The sequence below is a fragment of the Hippopotamus amphibius genome, chromosome 16 (genome assembly GCF_030028045.1).
Source record: "Hippopotamus amphibius kiboko isolate mHipAmp2 chromosome 16, mHipAmp2.hap2, whole genome shotgun sequence".
Lineage (NCBI taxonomy): Eukaryota > Metazoa > Chordata > Mammalia > Artiodactyla > Hippopotamidae > Hippopotamus > Hippopotamus amphibius.
In genome coordinates, this window is record NC_080201.1 from 19,064,673 (window position 1) to 19,086,240 (window position 21,568).

Here is a 21,568-nt window from a genome sequence, read left to right on the forward strand (position 1 = left end):
GAGAGTATGTAATATGCCTGAGATAATGTCACCAGTGAGTGAGAGCTGGGACTCACTGCTAGGCCTTATCACTGCTGACCGCAATCATGAGGGCAAAGCCTGAAAGTCACTCTTACTTCTCTTCACACCTTCCCCACGCATAACATAGAAAAAATGTTGATTAAATTTGTAACCTCTGCAGTGTGTTGAGTCCTTCAGATCTGTAAAGACGAAAAACAGGTTGGTGGTTACCTAGGGCTAGGCAGGGGTGAAGAGTGACTGCTGATGGTACAGAGTTTCTTTTGGGGATGATGAAAACGTTCTAAACTTGGGTTGTGGGGAGGGTTGCACAACTCTGTGAATATGTTAAAAACCACTGATCTGAACATTTTAAAAGGATGAATTTTATGGTATGTGTGTTAGGTGTCAATAAAGATAAATACATTTTTAAAAAATCATCCAGGACAGGCTTCCCTGGTGGCACAGTGGTTAAGAATCCCCCTGCCAATGCAAGGGACGATCCCTGGCCCAGGAAAATCCCACATGCGGAGCAACTAAGCCTGTGTGCCACCACTACTGAGCCTGCGCTCTAGAGCCCACGAGCCACAACTGCTGAAGCCCACGCACCTAGAGCCCATGCTCTGCATCAAGAGAAGCCACTGCAATGAGGAGCCCGTGCACCACAATGAAGAGTAGCCCCCACTCGCCGCAACTAGAGAAAGCTTGTGCACAGCAACAAAGACCCAATGCAGCCAATAAATAAATAAATTTATTAAAATTTTTTAAAATCATCCAGCACAGTGGAAATTGAACCTGGGTCTGCTGTTATCAGGAATTTCTATCCCTAGACATTTCTGGACCCCACACTATCCAATTTATATCGGAAACACTCGGGGTAACCAGCTCCCTTGAGATTGTCTTCCCACCCACCATGTGCAGAACACTACTGTTCATTTGTCCTACACCTTCCTCCAAGTGTTTAAGGGAGGCTTATCCAGTCCCAGTGTGTGGTGGCTGCATCTTTGGACACCTTGGCCCCTGACCTCTGGGGTCTCTTTTCCTGCAGGTTGTTCCTATTTTGTGGACTCCCAGTTCTATGACCCTGTGCCCATACAGAGATCCCCTGGACTGCCACTTCAGGCCTGCTGTAAGGTGATGTATTGGGAAGGAATGGCGGGGGGGCGGGGGAGGGAATAGGGCCTGACAGTCCTTCCCAGGACCCCAGGACCCCAGCACCCCCTTCCCTCCATTCTTCATCCAGGAAGCTCTGGGGCAGGGAGTTGGAAGTTTCCATCTCCCTCACCACATGCCCTCTTGCCCCCTGCCCACACACCAGAACCCCCAGACACATGAACACGACACACATCCATCTGAGAGATGTTTAATGTATCTTAGGTTCAAGGTACAAAATTCAGGGCAGGTGCTAACCCCAGGAAAGGCACCTGCCACCCTATCAGCCCCCTTACCACCGCAGCCAGGCATCCCAGCCACAGGGCAGTGGAGCAGTGACCCTGGGATACCTGGCTCCTTTCCTGTTTGGAGAATAACAAGGTAACAGTGTGGGAGTCCAGAGGCCACCATCTCCCCTCCTCATAAAACCCAGACCCAAGGATATGAAAGATCCAAACTTGGACACAGAGCAGCAGATCCCCCAGAGTGACTCCAGCTAAGAAGTAGCCCTGATCTGAAGCCTGGGCCAGCCCTGTCACGCTAGTCCTGGAAAAGGAGGAACTATTGCCCCAGTGACTGGCAGCAAAGGGAAGGAGATAAAGCAAGGAGTGGAGACAGAGTCCCACTGCCCTAAACAAATTGGCTATAGGTAGCTCACCCAACAGGGCAGCAAAGCCTGATGCACCTCCCACCCCAATCCCACTGAGGACCAGTCCCTCGTGGTGCCTCATTGCCAGGGTACTGTCCTTGAGCTGGTGCTGGGGAGGAGCTGGAGGGCAGGAAAGGCCAGTGTCTGCTGAGGAATGATGCCCTTGCTTTGGGGGCAGGAACAGCTGCCTAGAGTGACTCCAGGAGGACCCACTGGGGAAGGGGCATCAGCTACCCTCATCTCTGGCCCTTGCCCCCAGAAGCTCTGGACAGGGTCTTGAGCTAGGGTAAGGGCCTTACTGAAAGGGAAAGTGGCAGGAGTTAGAAACAGGGAGGGTGCTGAAAAGGGTCCCTGTGAGGACCAGCCCAGGAGACCCTTCTAACCTACCCCAAGGGAGCCCAGTTGCTACTTCAGTCCAGGCCCTCTAACCCCATGTCAGGTTGAGTGGGCTTCTCCACCCGTCGTGCAGGGAAGACTTCCATGGGGGCTCTGGCCCCGTACTTCCCCAAGTCCCTGGGCTACAGCCGACCACCTCTGTTCAACTGGATGCACCAGTGGGAGTTGGCGGTGCCTGGGCTGAGATGGGTGTGGTCCTCGTGTCCCATGAGGGGCTGCAGCTCCTGTTGCCAAGGGATGTCAGCGCTGCTCTCACTGCGAGAGCGGCCAGCCTTGGCGAGGCTCGGGGGAAAGGCAAAGCTAGGGCGTGGATCGGAAGGCAGGTTGAGAGGGGCCTGGGGCTCTTCAGTGACCAGTGGGCAGGGAGGCAGGCGGATCATAGTTGGGGCCTGGGTACAGGGCGGGGATGCCAAGCTCTCCAGGGATGAGATGCTCTGGTTCCAGCCTGTCTGCATGTCCACGGGCACAATCTTGGTGGTTTCTGAGGACACGTAGACTGCCAGGTCCCCCTGCCCGCTCTTCCAGGGTAGCTCCTTCTCTGCACAGGTTGGGGAGGGGGGGATGATCCGTGGGCTTGGGCACACCTCAAGACTCCCTGGGGACAGAGTACACATGCACTTGTTAGCAATCTAGTGGAATCTTTCTCAAGTATAAGCACGCTTTCATAAATAAGTTCATTCCACAGTTGCCACACAGCATCCACGTGTGCAGTTATTTGATGCATGCCTTGCCGAGCGGAAGCACCACAGGTGGTTTTGCTCCCCATTGTATCCCCAGCACCTAGCACAGGGCTGAGCACGTAGCAGTTGCTCAACAAATACCTACTGAACAAATGAAAATAACTGAAGCAAGAGAAAGTGGGAGCGAGGCAGGAAAAAAAACCACCTACGATCAGCCTTCATCCAACTTGAAGTGCCCATCTTTAAACCACATTCTACCAAGCCCCATCCCAAGGTCAGGTGGCAGCAGGGTGAGGGAGATCTCAAGGCTTGGCCACTGGGCTTCGTGCCTGAGTTCTCCCCACAGCCATTTGGTGGGGCAGAGTCCAGGAGTGTGAGCTCATGCGAACCTAATAAGCTAAAGCTGTGCCGTGAAGGGGATGCCAGAGCACAGAGGATGCGAGCTGAGAATCCCAGAACTGCTGGCAGCCAGGATGGAAGGCTCAGCCGCTGCATTACAGGAAGCCTGAGGTTCTGAAAGAGGAAACCTGGGAAAGAGCAGCCCTCTGGGCACCTACCACCCCTTGTTCTCCAAAGTCAAGCTCAATGCCTTGTGTATAATAGGTGCTCAGTATGTGTCTGCTCATTGATAAAGTCCTGAGAAGTCCAGTAAACTTGACTATGTTATGAAATGTATTAATGCTGTGATTGAAAGTAAAACTACTTCTCTTGAAAGACTTGGAATGCTGCATTAAATTTTAACAGCAACAAAAACTAAAAAATCTTCAGTGTTCACCTTTAGAGGATACTAGAGAACTAACTGTTGGCCTGCAAACTAATAAATAAAAAGAAAAATTCAAACATTTATCCATTTTTCCCTATATGAACTATACCTCAAAGTAACTAAGTAATTGACGAAGGGAGGTTTTTTTATAGAAGAATTCCTGCTAATCAATACAGACGAAAAAATAGACATAGACTATCACCATGATGCAACCCCTAATGAAATGTTGGATCTGGCAGTGATCCCCAATGGCTGCCACAACCATCTGATGCAAAGCTGACAGGGAACTTGATGGCAGATGGATCAGGCCCACAACAGCTGAAGCCTGTAATCAATGTTAACCTCACAAAAAGAAAGACAACCAGATGGTATATGCTTCCCGGTGTGATGCAATAGGAGGTAGAACATCACCACCTATGAAATATGCTTACCAAATTTGATCTAGATTTAATTATTGGTTTAAAGGAAATATAAGGGTCAGTGAAACATATTAAATGATGCTTTGGGAATGCAATCAGCAAAATCCAGACAAGGGAAGACTGGGAGACAAATAACCAGGTCATTTCAATAAATACAGTGCAAGAAAAAAAAGTATTGGAGGAGGGGAACCAATAAATCAGGGCTTTTCAAACTTGACACTGTTGACAGGTTGGAAGAGACACTTTGTTGTGGGGGCTGTCCTGTGCAAGCACCCCTGGCCCCTACCCACTCATTGCAGAGGTTCCCCTGCAGCTGTGACCACCCAAGACATCGCCAGACAATCCCCTAGGGAGCAAAATCACCCCACCACTACCCCCTTAAGAATCACTGCTGTAGGTTGAGAGAGACTTATCAACCAAATGTCACCTGTGGGTCTTACCTGGATTTTTATTTGAACAAACATACTGTAAAAAAATATTAAGACAGGGAAATTTGAACACTGGCTGGATATCTGATAACAAAGATTTTGGATATGAAAATGGTATTGTGGTTATTTTTTTAAGAGGAATCCTTATTGTTTAGAGATACATGCTGAAGTATTTATTGATATAGTGATACGATACTTGAGATTTGCTTCAAAAGAACCCAGTGAAGAGAGGGGCATAGAGAGGGTATAGATGAAATAAGATAGGTTAGGAGTAGGTAGTTATTGAAGCTGGGTGGTGGATAGATGAGAGTTTATTTTACTATTCTGTCTATTGTATATTTCAAAATTTTCTAGAATAACATGTTTTTAAAAGACACCTGAGGTGGTTTGAGCCAACTAGCAGTGATAACTAGCATTATAAGTGAGTTAGGTCTCCACATATGGAAACGTGTATTGTTTTTTATGCACGGTAATGCCGTTTTGATGAATTCAGGCTCCGCTCCCAGGTCAGGCTGCCACCCTCACTGGAGGCTGTACCTGAGGGCTGGTATCCTGAGCAAGGGTCATAACAGAGCCTGGTGTTAGGTTTGCTTGTCACTTCCTGTTTCTCACCAGAACATAAAGGGAGGCGGCATGGCAATGGAATCGCTGTGGGCTTTGGAGTCAGATGGATCTAGTTCAAATTTTGGTTCTGCTGGTTCTGGACAAGTCCCAGGTTGCTTTGAGCTCAGTTCCCCATCTTGGTTGTTGGGAGGATTGAATCAGATCATGTATGTCAGGGAGATGCACAGTAAATGCTGGTCGGTGACTAAATGAGCGAATAGGAAGAGGGATTGTCTGGAGTAGAGACCGTCAGAAAAGGGGGAGGAAGCCAACCACACAGCTCCAGAGGGAGGTAGGCAGGAGGAAGCCATTACCTGAGACCTTGCCCTCTTGGAGAACCTCACTGGTGGCCCGAGCCACAAAGATGATCCCCTCGTCGTCCTCCTTCTCTGTCTCTGAACTGTCACTGTCCTCCTCCTCCTCAGACTCCACAGTTAAGATCACAGCAGCTGGACAGGGACAAGAGCCGTGTGGGGTTGGCCAGCCCAGCAGCCGCCTCTTGGTACCGCACAACCCCAAGCCAGATCCCTTGTCCACCCAGGCAGAGCCCACAGTTGACAGAGACACCTGCTTTGTCCTCTGCCTATTAGAACATTGGCCTAGAGGATTGTGGGCTTGAGAGGAAGGGACGTGAGGCTGCAGCACCCAAGGAGACAATAGGGAAAGCCAAGTCCTCAGAGGAAGCCAGGAGGGAAGTCACACTTTCCAGCTCCCCCATCATCTCTCAGCCCCAGATCCCATCGTCCACTGGAAGCATCAACATCTGGAGGGCTGGAAGGCCCATCAATGTGCAGCTCTTCCAAACCCCTGGTTTTACAGATGGGGACACTGGACCCCAGAGTCCACCCATCCTTCAAGGCCCAGACCAAGTTCCCCCTTTATGACACCGTCTCCAAGTCCTCAGGGCCTGTAACCTGTAGTTAGCTATCAATCAGATGCCTCCTGTCACAGATGTCTCATAACTGCTTAGACATGTCCAGCTTTGAAATCGTGTGCCCATCTAGCCCCTGAGCGGAGGAGCCCCAGCTTATGGCATTGAATGCCATACACAGGAGGTCCTTCAGGCTTCTGGCTGATGGGCCCCTATCCTTTCCCTCCCCATCCCATCCTCCACCCCACCCCACTCCCTGCTTGCCTGTGTCCTGGAAGCCCAGGTCTCGAGGAGGTTTCCCATTTGTAGCCTCAGTGTTGGCCACGCCATCCTTCTAAGGGCCAAAACAACAACAATAACAACAAAAACCCCTAAGCGTCTGGCCTTGGCTCTAAACCCCAACCCTGTCATCTGGTGGGGTCAACAGGGAGACTGGTCTTCCTGATGCAGCAGGGAAGGGAATCTGTGTCAATCCCACTGGTTCTGCCATCCCTTGACCCCCTGGCAAGTGTTGTGGAGTCTGACGTGCCCCAGCAAGGACACTCAGTACATCAGCCTGGGCTGAATAAGGAACTCATGGAGTCCCCCCAACAAGGAGTCTGCCTTTCTCCTGCTCATTTCACCTCTGGTAGATGGTCCTGCTGCCTCCCAGCAGGTGACCACATGGACAAGAGGCTGATCTCCCTCTGAAGGCCTTGCCTTCCCCTTCTGGGGCTCCAGGAAGATGCGAAAGGGAACCCAAGCTGCCGCAGCCCCCCAAATCCCTGAGGATTATCCATCTTAGGGGGTCCACCTAGGCTGGATTCCAATACTTGGGAGCTCAAAACTGTGTGCTGTCAGCCTGCAGCTGCAAACAGGAGTCCTAGAGAAAGCACGTGCCTTCTTGCGGCCGGCCTTGCGGGGTCGTGGCTTGCTCTTAGTGAAGCAGATGTTGTGCTTGGTGGACTTAAAGGACTCCAGCCGCCGCTTCATGTTCTGCTGGAAGACCTCCTTGTCCTGGCGCTCCTGAGCATCCTCAGAGATGAAGTGGCGGCTGCAGCTGGCTTTGTACTGGCAATGACAGCCCCGCCCTGCTGTGAGGCTGGGTGTCCTGGCCTCCTGCAGGAACCCCAGGCCACAGCCCCACATTCACCATAGCTCCCGTCAGCCCACACTGTTCCCAGAACTAGCCATGGATTAAAAAAAGAAAACAAAAAATACAATAGGGACCCAGCCAGACTCTATTCTCTCTATAGTCTCAGCTCACTGGGGGAAAACTTTCCTTTATCCCAGAAACTATTCCCTCAAATTTGATTTTCCTTATTCCTTACTGGCCTCTCCCAGTTTTCTCTGATCTGAAGTGAAAAGAGACTGTGTCTTGTCCCTCAGGGCTACTTTGAGACCAAGGGGGGCATTTCCTTCTTTGCACCTCTGATTATCTGAGCCTGGTCCATGTGCCTGGCCCATTTGCCTATTTTTAACTCCACAGGACTCTCTGTCCAGCTAGAACTCTCCAGCTAAGCATTTCTACAGTCACCACCATGATTCCTCAAGCTGCACTTTGAACTTCCATGACTATCTCTCTTGATACCTTGGACCCTCTCAGTCCAGCAATCCCCATGCCCAGTTTGGGACTGCTCCCATCATCTACTTTTTCCAACTCTTCTTCATAAAGACCAAGCCCACTGCACAGTCACCTTTTCATTACCTAGTGGTAATCCCCCAAAATACTGCCCGCATGTTCCCAATCATTTGTCCTGCCTCACATCCCCAGTCTGGTCCCTTTCCGTGGCCTCATATTTTCTGCTTCCCTGGGCCAGATCCAAGAGTCCCCTTTATGTCTCCTCCCAACTGCCCTCCTCTACACACTCACACAGAGGTACCCCTCTCTCCTGCGGGTGCAGGGGTCCAGCTCCTTCACAGGGCTCCTCGCTCCTCAACCCAGGCCTCACTTTGCTTAGCTCACTCCCTGCCTCCATCAGTTCCCTGCTCTGCTCCCTCCTCCCCCCTGGTCCTCCACTCTCATGCATCTTCAATCCTTCCCTCAACACTGGCCCCCTCCCTCTGCTTTTAAGCATGCTCCTTCCCTTTCCTCCTTGAAAAGGGCCTTGCCATTGATACCATTGCCTCGCTTTTGCTGCCAAACTTTTATACTTACATTGTGACACTTTCCCTAGTACCCATTAATTCCTTGAATATCAGAAATACAGCTCCAGGGGGGTTGCCTGATTGCAAACTCCAGTGGGCTGCTTTCTCCCTGGTCATCAGTGCCTCAGCCTCTGGTTAGGCAACGTCTGTGCAACGTCCAGCCCTCCTTCTGCCCCAGGCCTGCGATACACCATCTGCTACTGCCCCTCCAAGGGCTGCTTCTCTCCCCTCCTCCACTGGCTCCCGTTCCTTTTCTTCCATGTGCATTCCTCATTGTTGTCCTTGGCCCCCCTCTGTCCTAACTAAATGCCCTCCCCAGTGAAAGTATCCACTCTCTCAGCACCAGCTAGCCCAGGGATACATCTGTGGTTCCCAAACACCAGCCAAAAGATAAGTTGCATTTGAATCCCCTCAGGGGACTTATTAAGAGCAGATTCCTCATCCCATTGGACACTACAGAATCAGACTCTCCAGGAGGTGAAGCCAGGAATATGTATTCTAGCAAGCTCCCTGGGAGATCCTGATGTAGCCAGGCCAGGAAACCTCTGATATAGATTGCTTCCACATCTTTATTTCCAGCCCTCTTCTCTCTTTTAAACTATAATCTTATGTTTCTAAGTGCACACTAGACACTTCAGTCTCTCTCTAATGATATTTCTGTGAAGAACATGAGGAAACATGGATTGTGTTCTCATGTAACTAAGTGGATTTAGAACTGGTTGAATAACCATACCCAACAAATTTTTGATCCAGGTCAGTCTGGAGGAAAGTCTTTAGTAGCATGCCACAGGGCTCTGTCCTCAGCTCTATCCTGTTCAACATTTTTATGTTGATTTGATGAGTACAAAGTTAACAGGCTTAGCAGATTTTCATATGATGTGAATCTGAGGAGATATTTGGTGGCAGACATGGGATCCAAACGATGGAATGATGGGCTAAATCAAATAAGATGACATTTAACAAGGATAAGCACAACTTAATCCAATTTTTTTTAATTGACTACAAAAGAACTGATTGGACTGAACCCATTGACCCACTGACATTTACACACACACATCCACAGACAGTCGATCAGTATGTACTTCCTGATGTAATACAATAAGAAATACATAGCATACCTATTGAATGTTCCTGACCAGACCTCTAGAGTTAACTACCAAGAAATACAGTATATAGAAGGACATGTTAAACACCACCACTGGAATACAATCAGCAAAATCTATAAAATGGAAAATTCTCTGAGACTCTGGATGCAGTTTCTTCAGTAAGTAAATAACAAGGAGAAAAAAGGGAAGAAGAAGCTATTACAGATTTTTTTTTAATAAAGAGACATTTACTAAATGCAAAGTGTGGACTTTATTTGGATCCTGACTTGAACAAACCAGCTGGAAAAAATATTTATTGACCATTGGCTGGATATTTGAGGTGAGAAGGAATTACTATTATTGTTGTAAGTGATAATGGTACTATGGCTTTTTTTTTTTTAAAGAATTCTTGCCACCTAGTGGTACATATGGAAATATTTAGAGATGATATGATGTCTGGAGTTTACTTTAAGATAATAAGGTGTAGATGGGGTGTAGGGGGGACAGAATGTAACAAAATCAACCATGCATTGAAAATTATTGGAGCTGAGTTATGGTTAAATAAGTTATTTTATTCTCTCTAGTTTTGTGAATGACTGAAATTTTCCATAAGAAAAAAGTAAACACAACCAAAAAACAAACAAACAAAAAATCCCACAGGTTGGATGAGACAGGGTTTAACAGTCATTTACTGAGGAAGACATGGGGGGTTGCCTGATTGTGAGAACAATATGAGGCCTCAGGGTGGTGAGCCAAAGCTGGAGGGACTCTGGGCAGTGAGAAGAGAATGGCAAGTTCCAGAACTAGAAAGATGAAAGAGTCCCTGTGGCCACGGCAGTGAAAGCCTGAAATCCTAACCACTAGGCCACCAGAGAACTCCAGGGAGCCTCATTTCTAATGACTAAAGAAGACACACCAGGGACAGGAACTGCTGGCCTAAGGGCAAGAAGGCCTGTGTGGAAGGAAGCTGTTTTGAGACCTTTGCAGACTGACTCTGCAGCGTTGCAGAGTCAAATCAGGACCAGTGGGAGCAAATTAAAGGAAACCAATTCTGTCTCAGTGGTAGAAACAGCCTTGAATGTTAAAGCTGCCAGGAATGGTAACAGCTGTCTTCTCATTTCAAAAAGTTTCAAGGTAATGGCTTGCTGCCCCCTTGTGGGGTTGCAGCAGATTCCTTCCTGGGTGGGTTGGGCCTTTCCAACCCCAAAGCTTCATGACCTGCATTGGACTAACTCACGTTACCTACAGCAGATATCTGCCTCCCCCAGGTTAAGCTGGTCCCGAAGGCTTCCTCAGCACTCCTGCTTCTGTCTGTGACCCCATCAAGCCCTCTGTACCTCCTGCTCTCCCCTTCCTGGCTGATCACAGTTTTTTGTGCTCCTCTCCCTTGCGACCACCCAGCTCTAATACACAGTGTTTCACTCCAGCTTCCCAACTGGCTCTCCCAGCCTCTCAACTCACCCCCTCCAATTTGATCTGCCCTCTGCTACCAGAGAAGACATTCTTAAACAGTTCTTGTAACAGGCCAAACTTTCTCAAAAAAAAAAAAAAAAAATCCTAAAGGTTATAACCAACAAGATGAAGCCCACACTCTTCAGCTGGGCATCCATAGCTCTCCACAAGCTGGTGCCAACTGCCTCTCGAGCCTTCGACTGTGGCCTCCCCAGGCAGTGCTCCCCCTCGGGACTCTTATGCCTTGCCTGCTCTCACCCTGCGGCGCGGTTTGTAGAGGCCTCCACAGAGCAGATGGTGCATCACAGCATCCTCACGGTCCCGGCCACTGCGTACTGTGTCAATCACCTGCAGATCCAGACACGCTCCACTGCCACTCTCCCTCCTGCAGGAGGCAGGGAACACGTGCTAGGGAGGGGCCAGGAGGCCCAGGCCAGGGGAAGGGCAGAAGCAAAGGTGCTCACAAATCTTCCCCAGGAGGGATTCAGAGAGAGGGCCCAATAGAGAGGAGCTTGAGGAAGGGGAAGGGGGCTCAAGGACTTACAGCAGGTTGGTGACAGAGGTCTCTGCCACAGAATTGCGGCTGGGCATAGAGGGCAGAGTGAGCCCGCTGGAGGACAAGACATGGCCTCCCTGCAGGGGCCAAGTCAGAGGTCAGATGGCAATCAGATGAAGGGTGGCCCAGTCAGTCAGAGGGTAATAAAAAGAATAACAATGGTTAACACACTTTGCTCTTTTGCTGTTCCAGGGACTGTGCGAGGCACTTTTTATACTGAATCTATAAAACTCTGTGACAGAGAGGTACTCCTACTCTTGCTTTCTTACAGTTGAAACTGAAGCTCATAGAGGATAAGTGACTTACCCAAGGTCACAAGCCCGAGATGATAGGAATTGAACCACATCGGCTGACTCCAGATTCCAGCTGTTCCCCACCTTTCTGTACTGCCTGCTAGACTCTAAATGTCAGCATCAGGCCAGGCTCGTTCCTGTTGCTGCCACGTCACAATACCATGGAGTCTGCTGGGAATTCCCAACTCCCTGCTTAGGGCCTGCCTGCTTGTCACCACTTCCTGCCTTGCCTTGCTGGCCACCTGCCCACCCACCATTGTCTGCCGGCCCACCTGGTCCACGAAGCTGATGGCATCCCGGATGTTGAGTCTGTAGTACACATCCCAGATCTGGTCCCGGATGCGGTAGGCTGACCGCCGCATCAACAGCTGACTCAGGTACTTCTTATCAAACTGCTCCCACCTACAGAGGATGCCAGGCCCGGTCCTGAGTGCCATCCCCAAGGTCTGGGCGGCTGGCCCTTCCTCAGACAGGGCAGGGGCACCGCCAGCGCTGGGCCTATGTCTCTTGGTGTGGGCATCAGTTAGGGAGAATCTCAAAGTTGGTCCCTGCCCTTATGGAACTGACAGTGTTGTAGGAAAGCCTGACATTAATGAAGCTATTACATATAACTGTAAAATTGCAACCATGACAAGAACTACAAAGGATAATTACAGAGTATGATAGGGATTTGTCCTAGTCAGGGAGGCCAGGGAACCCTCCCCAAGGACTTGATGCCTATGGTAAGATCTGAAGGATGAACAAAGGTTAAGTAGATGAGATGGAGGTGAAAGAATGTTCTATTAGAAAGAACAACATGTGCAAAGGTCCCGGTGGCCAGGGCGTGGGGAGCATGGTGGGTCCTGAGTTTCTAAAACGGTTCGTTTCATTGGCAGGCAGGTAGTAAAAGACACAGCTGAGCACAATGCGGCTGGAGTCTGGAGGCGCCAAACCATGCAGGGAAGGGCCAGGCAGCCCTCACCGGGGAGCCTCGTCTTATCCTGAGAGTACTGGGACACCAGTACCGCCAGTACTGCCAGTACAGCAAGAGGTCGCCCAGCCTGAGCCTGGCTGTGTCCCTTCTCAGAAGTGTGGCACATCCCCCATGCTGCCCTGGCTGGTGGGGCTGCTGCTGCTGAAGGAGCCTCGGGGCAGCTCCCTCACCTGTCCCTCCAGTAGTGATAGCCATGGTGCCCCACAACGTCCTCCACTGCAGCCAGAATGTGGTCAAAAGTCTAGAAGGGGGGTGGGTAGGGGGACTGGATCAGGACTCTGCTCGAAGTAGAAGAGAGAGAGGGACAGGTGGAGGGATGGGGTTCTGGTACCCACGTGCTCATGCAGCTCCTGGTTCAGGGTGGGTTTGTGATGCTCACTCCTCTTCACCTTCAGCCACTTGACCAGTGGCTTGATGGTCAGGCCCTATGGACAGGCAGCTGGTGAGCCCTGCCCTGTCCAGTTCCCTGCTGCCTTTCTCTCCCCATAGTTAGGCTTCAGCTTCTGTATCCCCACCTCACTATACTCAAGGTCTGGGAAGTCAAGCCCCTGCATTCCCCAAGAGGAAGAGCAGCCCCTCTCCCAAAGGCTCCAATCCTCCCCCAGGGCCTGCCAGACCCTCTCCCCATCCAGCCTCGTGGGTGCTCCCACCTGCACGATGACTGTGAAGAAGACCACCACAATAGTGGTGGCTACAAAGTAGTCCTTGGCAGGGACCTTGGTCCTGTCCAGGAGGATGACAAGGGCGAAGGCCACAGCCCCCCGCAGGCCCCCATAGGACATCACCACCTGGTCAATCTTGTCCAGAGGGACCAGCCGGAACTGATTCAGCACCCACGTCTGCAGGACTACGCCTACAGCAGGAGGGAGGCCAGTGGGAGCAAGGTGTTGGGAGTGGAGGGCACTGGGCGTGGATGGCACCAAGTACCTGGGCTAAGGTCTGACAGGGGCTGGGAGGGGTGAGCAGTAAGGGGAGGCCTAGGAGTTGACAAGGATGTGGACTCAGACTGGGAGATGAGCTGGGAGGATGGGCAGGAAGGAGGGTGGGATAGCAGAGGGTGCCGGTAATACCGAGGGCTCGGAAGAACAGGATGAAGAAGAGGGTGCCCAGCACCAGCCCAGAGTCCCAGGCCCACTTGGAAGAGTCCACGGCTGAGATGCCAAGCAGCATGAAGATGACGGTCTCAGCGCAGCTGGCTAGAGTCTTCATGGTGTACTTGACAGCTGTGCGGGACTTGTGGGAGATGTTGGCCTCCACGTACTTCTTACAGCCCAGGCCACACATAGTCACCCTGGGAGAAGAATGGAGAGTCGGCGAGTGAGGAGGGACCACAGGTAGCACAGCCTCTGGGGTTTGAGCATGCACAGGAGGGGGTGTTGCCCATCACAGGATGTCAGATTCTCAGAGCCGAAGCCCAGGGAGGCATGGAGATTGTCCCAGGATAGGTAGTGGTGGTCCTGGGATAAAAGGGTCCAAATCTCCAGGCTTCCCACTCGGTGCCTCCTGGAAGGGAAGGTTGGGAAAACATGCTCTGACTGGCACACTGTCTGAGGCACCTTTTGGAGTTCTGTGGCCACCAGAGCCAGTGACGCGAGGCCTCGAAGTCCACTTCCAGCTCAGCCCGCATCCCAGAGAGCAGTTTGGGCAGAGGAAGAGTGGGTTCTGGGGCACCCAGGACAGTTCTAGAGGCAGGTCCTGGACTGTTACCTGAGGTTTAGTGTCTCCCCAGGGGAGTTTGAATCTCCCACTCCCACAAGGGCTCAGGGAAACCTATGGACTCCTCCAGGTCCTGCTTCTGTCCATGTGAGGGGCAACCATCTCCAGGGGCCCCTCCCAGCTGCCTGCCTGCAAGGCCCCCAGGACTCACGCAAGAATGGCGGAGAGCGAGGCCATTTCAGCAGTAAGGTAGGCTGCGTAGGCGAGGAGGAAGACCAGCAGTGGCTCGATGATGCGGACCCGCTTGGTGAAGCGTGTGGTCAGGGCCAGGAGGAAGGCAAAGACTAAGCCCACGGCTGCCCCGCCCAGACTGACCACAAACAAGGAGGCTGGGGGAGGAGTGGGTTGTCAGCATGACCCCTGGCCCGGACCCCACCCGGGCTGACAAGACTGCTGCCTGGTAGGGAGTGGAGGGTGATGCCCGCCACACTCCCCAGGGGTCAGGATCCCAGAGCTAGGATTCCGGAAAAGCCCCTCGGTCACAGGTTCTCAGGGCCCTGTTTCTCCGTAGAGGAGGGAAGGGAATGAGGCAACCTGAGCAGCGTCCTCTGTCCTGACGCGGTAGGGGGCAGGGGCTCAGCAATCCAGGGGAGGCAGACCTCCAGTGCCCGCAGAGAGGGGGAAATACTGACCGACGCCCTTCAGGTAGTCAGTGGCCTGCACGTTGGCAGAGCCCATCTCCACAAAAGAGTTGCAGACCTTGTACAGCACCTGAGTGAGAAGAGGAGCATCAGGAGCGATGGGGGAAGGCAGCAGTTTGGACCGTTTGGAGAGGGGGTAAAGCGGAGACCATATTTCTTCCCCAGGGGACCCGGGGAAGGGTCTGAGCCTGGTCAGAGCATGGCAGCCTGGGGGCAAGGAACGGCAGCCAGCCGAGCACTCTCACCACGGTGACTGCATCATTGAGCAGGGACTCGCCAAAGACGATGATAAAGAGGGTCTCGTTGACGTGCACCTCCTCAAAGACAGCCAGCACGGCCACGGGGTCCACTGCTGAGATGAGGCTCCCGAACAGCAGGAAGTCCAGCAAGCCAGCCTGCACTCTAGGGGCTTTTGAGGGACAGCAAGTGGTGAGGTTCTGAATTGCCTACAGCAGCCCGTGCGACAAGCCCAGACTCCAGCCCCACTATTAAAACAAGGATGCCCAGAGAGGACTTGGGATGGTGAAGAGAGCATTGGCTTGCAGGTCAGGAGACCGTAGGTCTTGAGCCTAAGGCCTGGCTTGGCCACTTACCAGCTCTGTGATATTGGCACTGTCATTGTCACATGACTTCTCATAAGCCATGTTTCCTCATATGCCTACCTGACAAGATTGCTGCAAAAATCCACCCAAGAGATGGCTATGAAAGCTCTATGTAACCTGGAAAGCTAAGGTGGCACTGACAATAAAAACTGCAGCAACCGTAATAATAACCACACAGCAGGTGGAAATTGGCTGCTGACTGGCTTTATTAGGGAGAACAAAAGAGAGTGCTTTCTCCCACACCGGTGTTTCTTCGCCTAAGGAAGCCGACATTCACAGGTCTCAGCAGGAGGGGGAGGGGCTCTCATCCATGAGGGCTGAATATAGCATGAAGAGCACCCACCACCCGTGGGACTTGAACATGCCATGTAACCTCTGTGAACCTCAGTTTCACATGTATCTGCTGAGAATAATAATAGTGTCTACTTCAAAAAGTTCCCTATTTAGCCAGTGCCTAATACATAGTAAGCACCCAATAGATATTACCTATTATTAGGATTACTATTGTTATGGTCTGATGTCCTCCCTTCCCTTCCTGCCCCCAAATAGTTCACCGACCCATTAGGAAAACCAGGTTAGAGTCCCCAAGTGGGAATTACAAACCTCCCCTTGCACCTGGGAATAAGTCTGAATTATCAACATTCAGAGTGGATTTGGAGGCCAGGAAACGGGGAAGACGGGAGCAGGACGGGACAACCTGAAGGCAAAGAGCTTCAGTAAAATGGACCTCTCCTGCTAACCTTGGACCTGATATTGAATGAGTTTAAGGGCCTCTATTTCCTCATCCATTAAAATGGGACAAATTATAACCCCAATAAGGTTGCTATGAAGAGCCAGTGTAGTGTTGTGCATTCTGTGGATGGATAATATGTATTTATTAAAAATAATAATAAAAACAGAAAACCACTGTGATGTGGCCTGGGCAGAACCCTCACAGGAATGGTGAGCTGTACCACAGGGGAGCCAGGCTGGCAAGTGGCAGTGTGGTAACAGAGGGCAGGAGGCAGTAGAGTCGTAATGCAGGCTTCCCAGCCTTGGCAGCCCACACACAGCGGGGAGCCAGGCACCTACTCAGCTGTCATCTGCAGAAGCCCAGACTCATCTGGCTGGGACCTACATGAAGGCTGAAGGCCCATCTGGAGCATTGCCTCACACTCCAGTTGGGAGGGACCTAAGATGGAGCTCTCAGGGTATGGCTCCCTCAACACAGGATCTTCAGAGCTGGAGGAGAAGGGAGTTGGGTGACGAGTCTGGCAAAGCCTCCTGCTGCCAGTACAGGTCTTAGGGTCACTCACCCACGAGTCCAGCCTGCTGCAGGCCCCAGAGGGCAGCACCTGTTGTGAAGGCATTCCAGAGTGTGCCCACCACAGCATAGGTGAGGATGGCGCCCAGGTTGTCAAAGAACAGCCGGCTAGGCATGAAATAGCCCGAGTCCAGCACGATAGGAGGCAACAGGAAGAGGAAGAAGGTGCCTGGCTCCAGCTGGTACTCAGCTTTCTTGGCCACAGCCAAGACAATGCCCCCCAGTCCCAGTCCCAGCAAAATCAGCAGGCAGCTCTCAGGGACCAGAGACGTCACCTTCCGAGACAAGTGAAACACTACAATGCAAGAAGAGGGCAGGAGGTGTCAGCTTATGGGACACACACACACACACACACACACACACACACACACCTATAACCTCCCAGTCTTAGAACTTTATTCAAGGTCAGGACCCTTGACCCTGGGACCAAGAAAGAAGAAAAGAAATTCAAGACTGTGAGAATCTCCAGCCTCCAAGGCTTCAAACCCTCCACTGCAGCCAAAGTTGTCTGTTTCTTGGTGATCCTATCATGGTAAACTAGGCCTTTGCTTACTTTTTCCGCTTCCAGAAATGCCCCCTCCTCTCTACTGTCTTCCTCAAAGGACCTCACCTTTCTCTGATCTCCCTTATCTGTTGCCATTATTTGAACCTCAGCAAATACTAGCTATATTTTTATGCATAACGTAGCTGTAAACCAGGGCCTCTGGAGTCAGGCTGCCTGGGTTTAAAGCCTAGCTCTTCCATGTACTAGTTCTGTGACCTTGGAGCAAATAACATCATCTTTTTGACTTTCAGTTTTCTCATCAGCAAAATGGGGATAAAAACAGTAATGACCTCACAGGATTGTTGCAAGGTTTAAGACAATCTACTCAAAAGCACTTAGCCCAGTGCTTTATACTAAGCACTCTATAAATGTTACCTATTATTATATTATTGAGTCCTGCCTCTCGAGCTAGACCATAATGCACATTATACCTCCTAGGAGCACTGTAGACCTCCTAGCCCAATGTGCTTTTCATCATATAGGCTCAGTAAGGACTCAGTAGTTTAAAAAGCATTAGGTTTAGCAGTCAGATCTCCAGTTCTTCCTCTGGTTCCATCCCTTCCTAATTGTGTGATCTCAGGCAAATTATTTAATTTACGTGAGCTTCAATTTCTTCTCCTGTAATATGGGAAAAAATACCCCTCATACAAGGTGAGGATAAAATGATACAATGTGAATGTGCCTAGCAGAATGTCAGACATAATAGGATCTCAACAAATGTTAATTCACTGTGACATTGGGGAAAAATAATAACATATATGTCCCTAGGAAAGAAGAGGAGGTCTGAAGTGGTTTTCTAGCACTATTGCCACTCCTGCCTTTACGTCCTAATATAAACTGTTTTGGCTTTCCCTTGGGACCTGAGACTAGAGGAGCACTTCTCCCCCAGACAATCCCTGGAGTGGTGGGTAGTGAGGGAAGCCTCCGTGTTAGGCTGTGTGAGACCCAACGCCAAGACAGTGCCCTTTGCTGTTGTTGTTTTTTAATATTTATTTATTTATTTGGCTGAGCCTGGTCTTAGTTGCAGCAAGCGGGATCTTTAGTTGCAGCCTGCAAACTCTTAGTTGCAGCATGTGGGATCTAGTTCCCTGACCAGGAATTGAACCCAGGCCTCCTACATTGGGAGCCTGGAGTCTCAGCCACTGGACCATGAGGGAGGTCCCAAGACAGTGCCCTTTGGAAGCTGTACCCAGAGAGCCTAGGACAGTGCCTGTCACCTGGTGGGATCTACATAGACATTTGGTGAATAAAAGGGAAAAAAAGTCTCCTAGCAGTGAAGCTAAGTGAAGGTATCTCAGAGCATTCTACATATCTCCCCTGCCCTCAATTCCAAGGATTTTTTTTTTTTTTTTTTTTTGATGAGAAAAAGGCTCTCTTCTACCTCCATAGGAGATGTCATCCAAGCTAGAAAAAGCACTCTGATTTCTGGGGGAAACTACAGTCACTGCTGTAAACCCTAAATAAGACAGGAACTCTCCAACTGGCAGACTTCTCAGCAAACCCAATTCTTGGCTCCCAGATCTGAAGCTCCTCCCACCTTGCTCTCATTGCTGCCAGGCCCTAAGGTGAACTCTCCTCTGACTCATCCCTACCTTTGGTCCCCCTTTCTTCTCCTTCAGGGACTTTATTCCATCCTTATCTCCAGAGCATTCATTAATCCCAGCACTGCAATCCAAAACCCTTCACAAAAGCCTGTTCTCTGACAGAACTAGGCTCCTTGAAGGCATTTCAAGCCCCATTTTCCATTATTAATGGGCTGCCACAGCAGAGTGGAGAGTTCTTCTGTTCCTGCCCAGCCCCCACCTCCAGCTGTGTCCCTGGGGGAAGTAGGGGGCAAATTCTAGACTGTGTGATTCCTACATGAAGACTGTATTGGTGAGACTGGAGTACAGGCTGTGCCAGCATAGATGGGGAGTGAGTAGCAACGGCTCAGCTATAATTAGTCACCCCCACAGCAGAGCCTGCACAACAGGGAAAGGGAGGAGGGTCTTTGGTGGGAGGAGGGACCACTGGCTGCTCAGAAGTGGGGAGGAAGGGGCAGAGGCAAGGAAAAGCAGCTCTATTCAACGAAAGGAGTCTGAAGCACCACTTTAAATATCGTGCAGACTGAAGGAGACTGATGTATGAAAGCATCTAGTGCAGGCAGTACATAGTGAGGCCCCAATAAATGGAAGTTTCTTATACCCTGAACTGGGAAGAAGGTAGACCAGAATTGGGGGGGAGGGGGAAGGTTGGCACACAGGCACAAGAAGGGGGCATCTTTAGGGGAGCAGAGGGGGGACATAGGAAAAGTGGCAGTTTAGTATCCCAAGAGAATGGACACTTGGAGGTGGCCTACAGGAAAGGCTGTTTCCTCAGGACCAGGATGCCTGGGTTTGCAAAGAACACCATCCCCTCAGTGTCCCCACACGTCCTCACTGCTGGCAGAAGCTTTTAGGAGGCTGGGGATTGGTGGAGGAAAGCCCAGACCAAAGAGCTTACTTCAAGGAGAAGAGGGAGAGAAAGGGCAAAGGAGTCTAGGGATGGGGCTGGAGAGAGCTGGGGCAGCCCTTTGAGAAGGCAAATCCTCAGGGCTCCCACTCGAGGAGAAGGGGAGGAGGGAGATCCACAAGAAGAGGCGCAGAAATAATGTGAGAGCCCGGATTTGTGGAATCGGAACCTAAGTCGGGGCACTCTGCGAGAAGCCGGCCCGGATCTGGGGACTAGGGGGTGAGGGCGGGTCCGCTGCCGGCCGCCGGCCCTGCCGCAAGCACACACGCACTCACCGATTTTAGCCAGGCTGGCCACCAGGATCCAGAGGGCTACCAGGTAGGGCGCCTCCACCTCGTGCCACTGCCAGCGGAAGAGCGCCAACCCTGGGGGAGGCTCACCCGGCGACCCCGGCTCCTGGGTGGGCTTTTCTGTTGCTCCCGCCCCCGCCAGGGGCAGCCCGAGCAGCGGCAGTGCGGCGCGCAGCATCTTGCCGCCTGCCTAGCCGCCCTCTCGGCACCGCACGGCCGCCGGCCCCGCGTCGCCGCCGCCGCCGCCTACCGGCCGCCCCCGCGTCACAGGCACGTGGGGCCCGCTCCCCCCAATCGCGGCTCCGATACCCCCAAGTCAGGTCCGGACTCCGAGACCCTGCCCAGGGCGTCCGTTGTCCGGACGTCTGCCCCTCCGCTCTAAACCAGTCTCGACTCTGAAAATTCCCCAGGGCAGCCCTTCCCCAAGTCCTGCAACCTATTCCTTCAAACCCGCTCCCCCAAACCTTCCTAAAACCTCCCACGACCCGGATTTAGAGCTGTGAGCGGCCACAGTTCTCCAGGGGCATCTCTGCGTCCCACCCGCCGGAGGCGACAGCCAGCCGCGGGAGTGATGAGGGTCTGCCGGGAGGCGGGGTCCAGGCGGGAGGAGCGCGGCCCCGCCACCCAGAGCGCGGCCGGCGGCAAGCAGCCGGCCCCGGTACCAAGGCTGCCGGCCCCGGTACCAAGGCTGCTGCCCCCGGCTCTGCCCCGTGCCGACTGCAGGGGGCAGTGCGCCGCCGCCTTCCGCTCAGCCCTCGGGAGCTTGGGACCCCTTTGGGCCCCCGCCCAGACTAGAACTGCGCACGCGCATTGGGCCCTTTTAGAAAGCCGTGAGACAACTGTCCCCATCGTCCCCAGAAACCCCAAGGCCCAGACTGGGCCCAGCTTATTCCCGGCTGAGAAGGAAGCTGTTCCTCTTCGTTTACCAAACCGAGGAGCACCCGGTCTCCCTTTCCTTTAAATTACAGTGAACTCTTCTCACCTTTTCCATGAGACAATGAAGGAAAATATCTTCTTCCCTAAACTATGGAAACGCCAGCCTACCGATCCCCTTCAAACTAAGAGGGATCCACCCAATCTTTTCCCCAAATTTGAGGGGGCATTCAGCTTATCTCGCCCCAAACCGAAAAGAACCGTTTCCATTTTTCACTGAAGCTGAAAGACAACCCATTCCAATCTCTCCCCAAAATTGAGGGTAACATGTTCTACATCCCCACCAAACTGAGTCATCCTATCCTTTTCCCAGAATTGGGGGCCCCGTCCCCCCTTTTCATCCAACTAAAGGTAAATGATTCCACCTCTTCCTTCGAATTGAGTGTGTCTATTTTCACTTCTTGCTCCAAATTGAAAGGGACTCATCTCCCTGCTTTCTCCACATGAGAGAAGCCCATCCACTTTCATCCCTCAACTGAAGGAATCAGGACCTTCTGATCCCTAAACTGAGGAGGACCTGGCGGGCCGCTATCTGAAGAAACATCCATCCCACCTTGCCCTAACAATCCTTCAAGAGAGCGCAGCCTCAGCACCCCCAAGCCCAA

At 51.7% G+C, this 21,568-nt stretch overlaps 1 protein-coding gene across 1 annotated transcript; it reads right to left on the minus strand.

Moving 5' to 3' along the window:
• Positions 1–1,414: 1,414 nt before the first annotated feature.
• SLC9A5 (solute carrier family 9 member A5) lies at positions 1,415–20,208 on the minus strand. The gene is made up of 16 exons (XM_057713452.1): positions 20,016–20,208; positions 16,699–17,001; positions 15,047–15,210; positions 14,793–14,871; positions 14,312–14,489; positions 13,515–13,735; positions 13,095–13,297; positions 12,780–12,869; positions 12,615–12,685; positions 11,744–11,873; positions 11,167–11,255; positions 10,881–11,007; positions 6,838–7,008; positions 6,223–6,292; positions 5,402–5,536; positions 1,415–2,789 (listed from the first exon to the last, which is right to left on the minus strand). The coding sequence occupies exons 1-16, from the start codon at positions 20,206–20,208 to the stop codon at positions 2,317–2,319; spliced, it is 2,697 nt and encodes an 898-aa protein (XP_057569435.1). The 3' UTR covers positions 1,415–2,316.
• Between the last annotated feature and the right edge of the window lie 1,360 nt (positions 20,209–21,568).

Coding starts and splice junctions, on each gene's coding strand:
- SLC9A5 (XM_057713452.1), bottom strand. CDS start 20,208: ATGCTGCGCGCCGCACTGCCGCTGCTCGGGCTGCCCCTGGCGGGGGCG. Junction 12,686..12,779: donor ACCAGGAGCTGCATGAGCAC/GTGGGTACCAGA, acceptor CCCCCCTTCTAG/ACTTTTGACCACATTCTGGC. Junction 6,293..6,837: donor GCAAGGCCGGCCGCAAGAAG/GCACGTGCTTTC, acceptor TTTGGCCCTTAG/AAGGATGGCGTGGCCAACAC.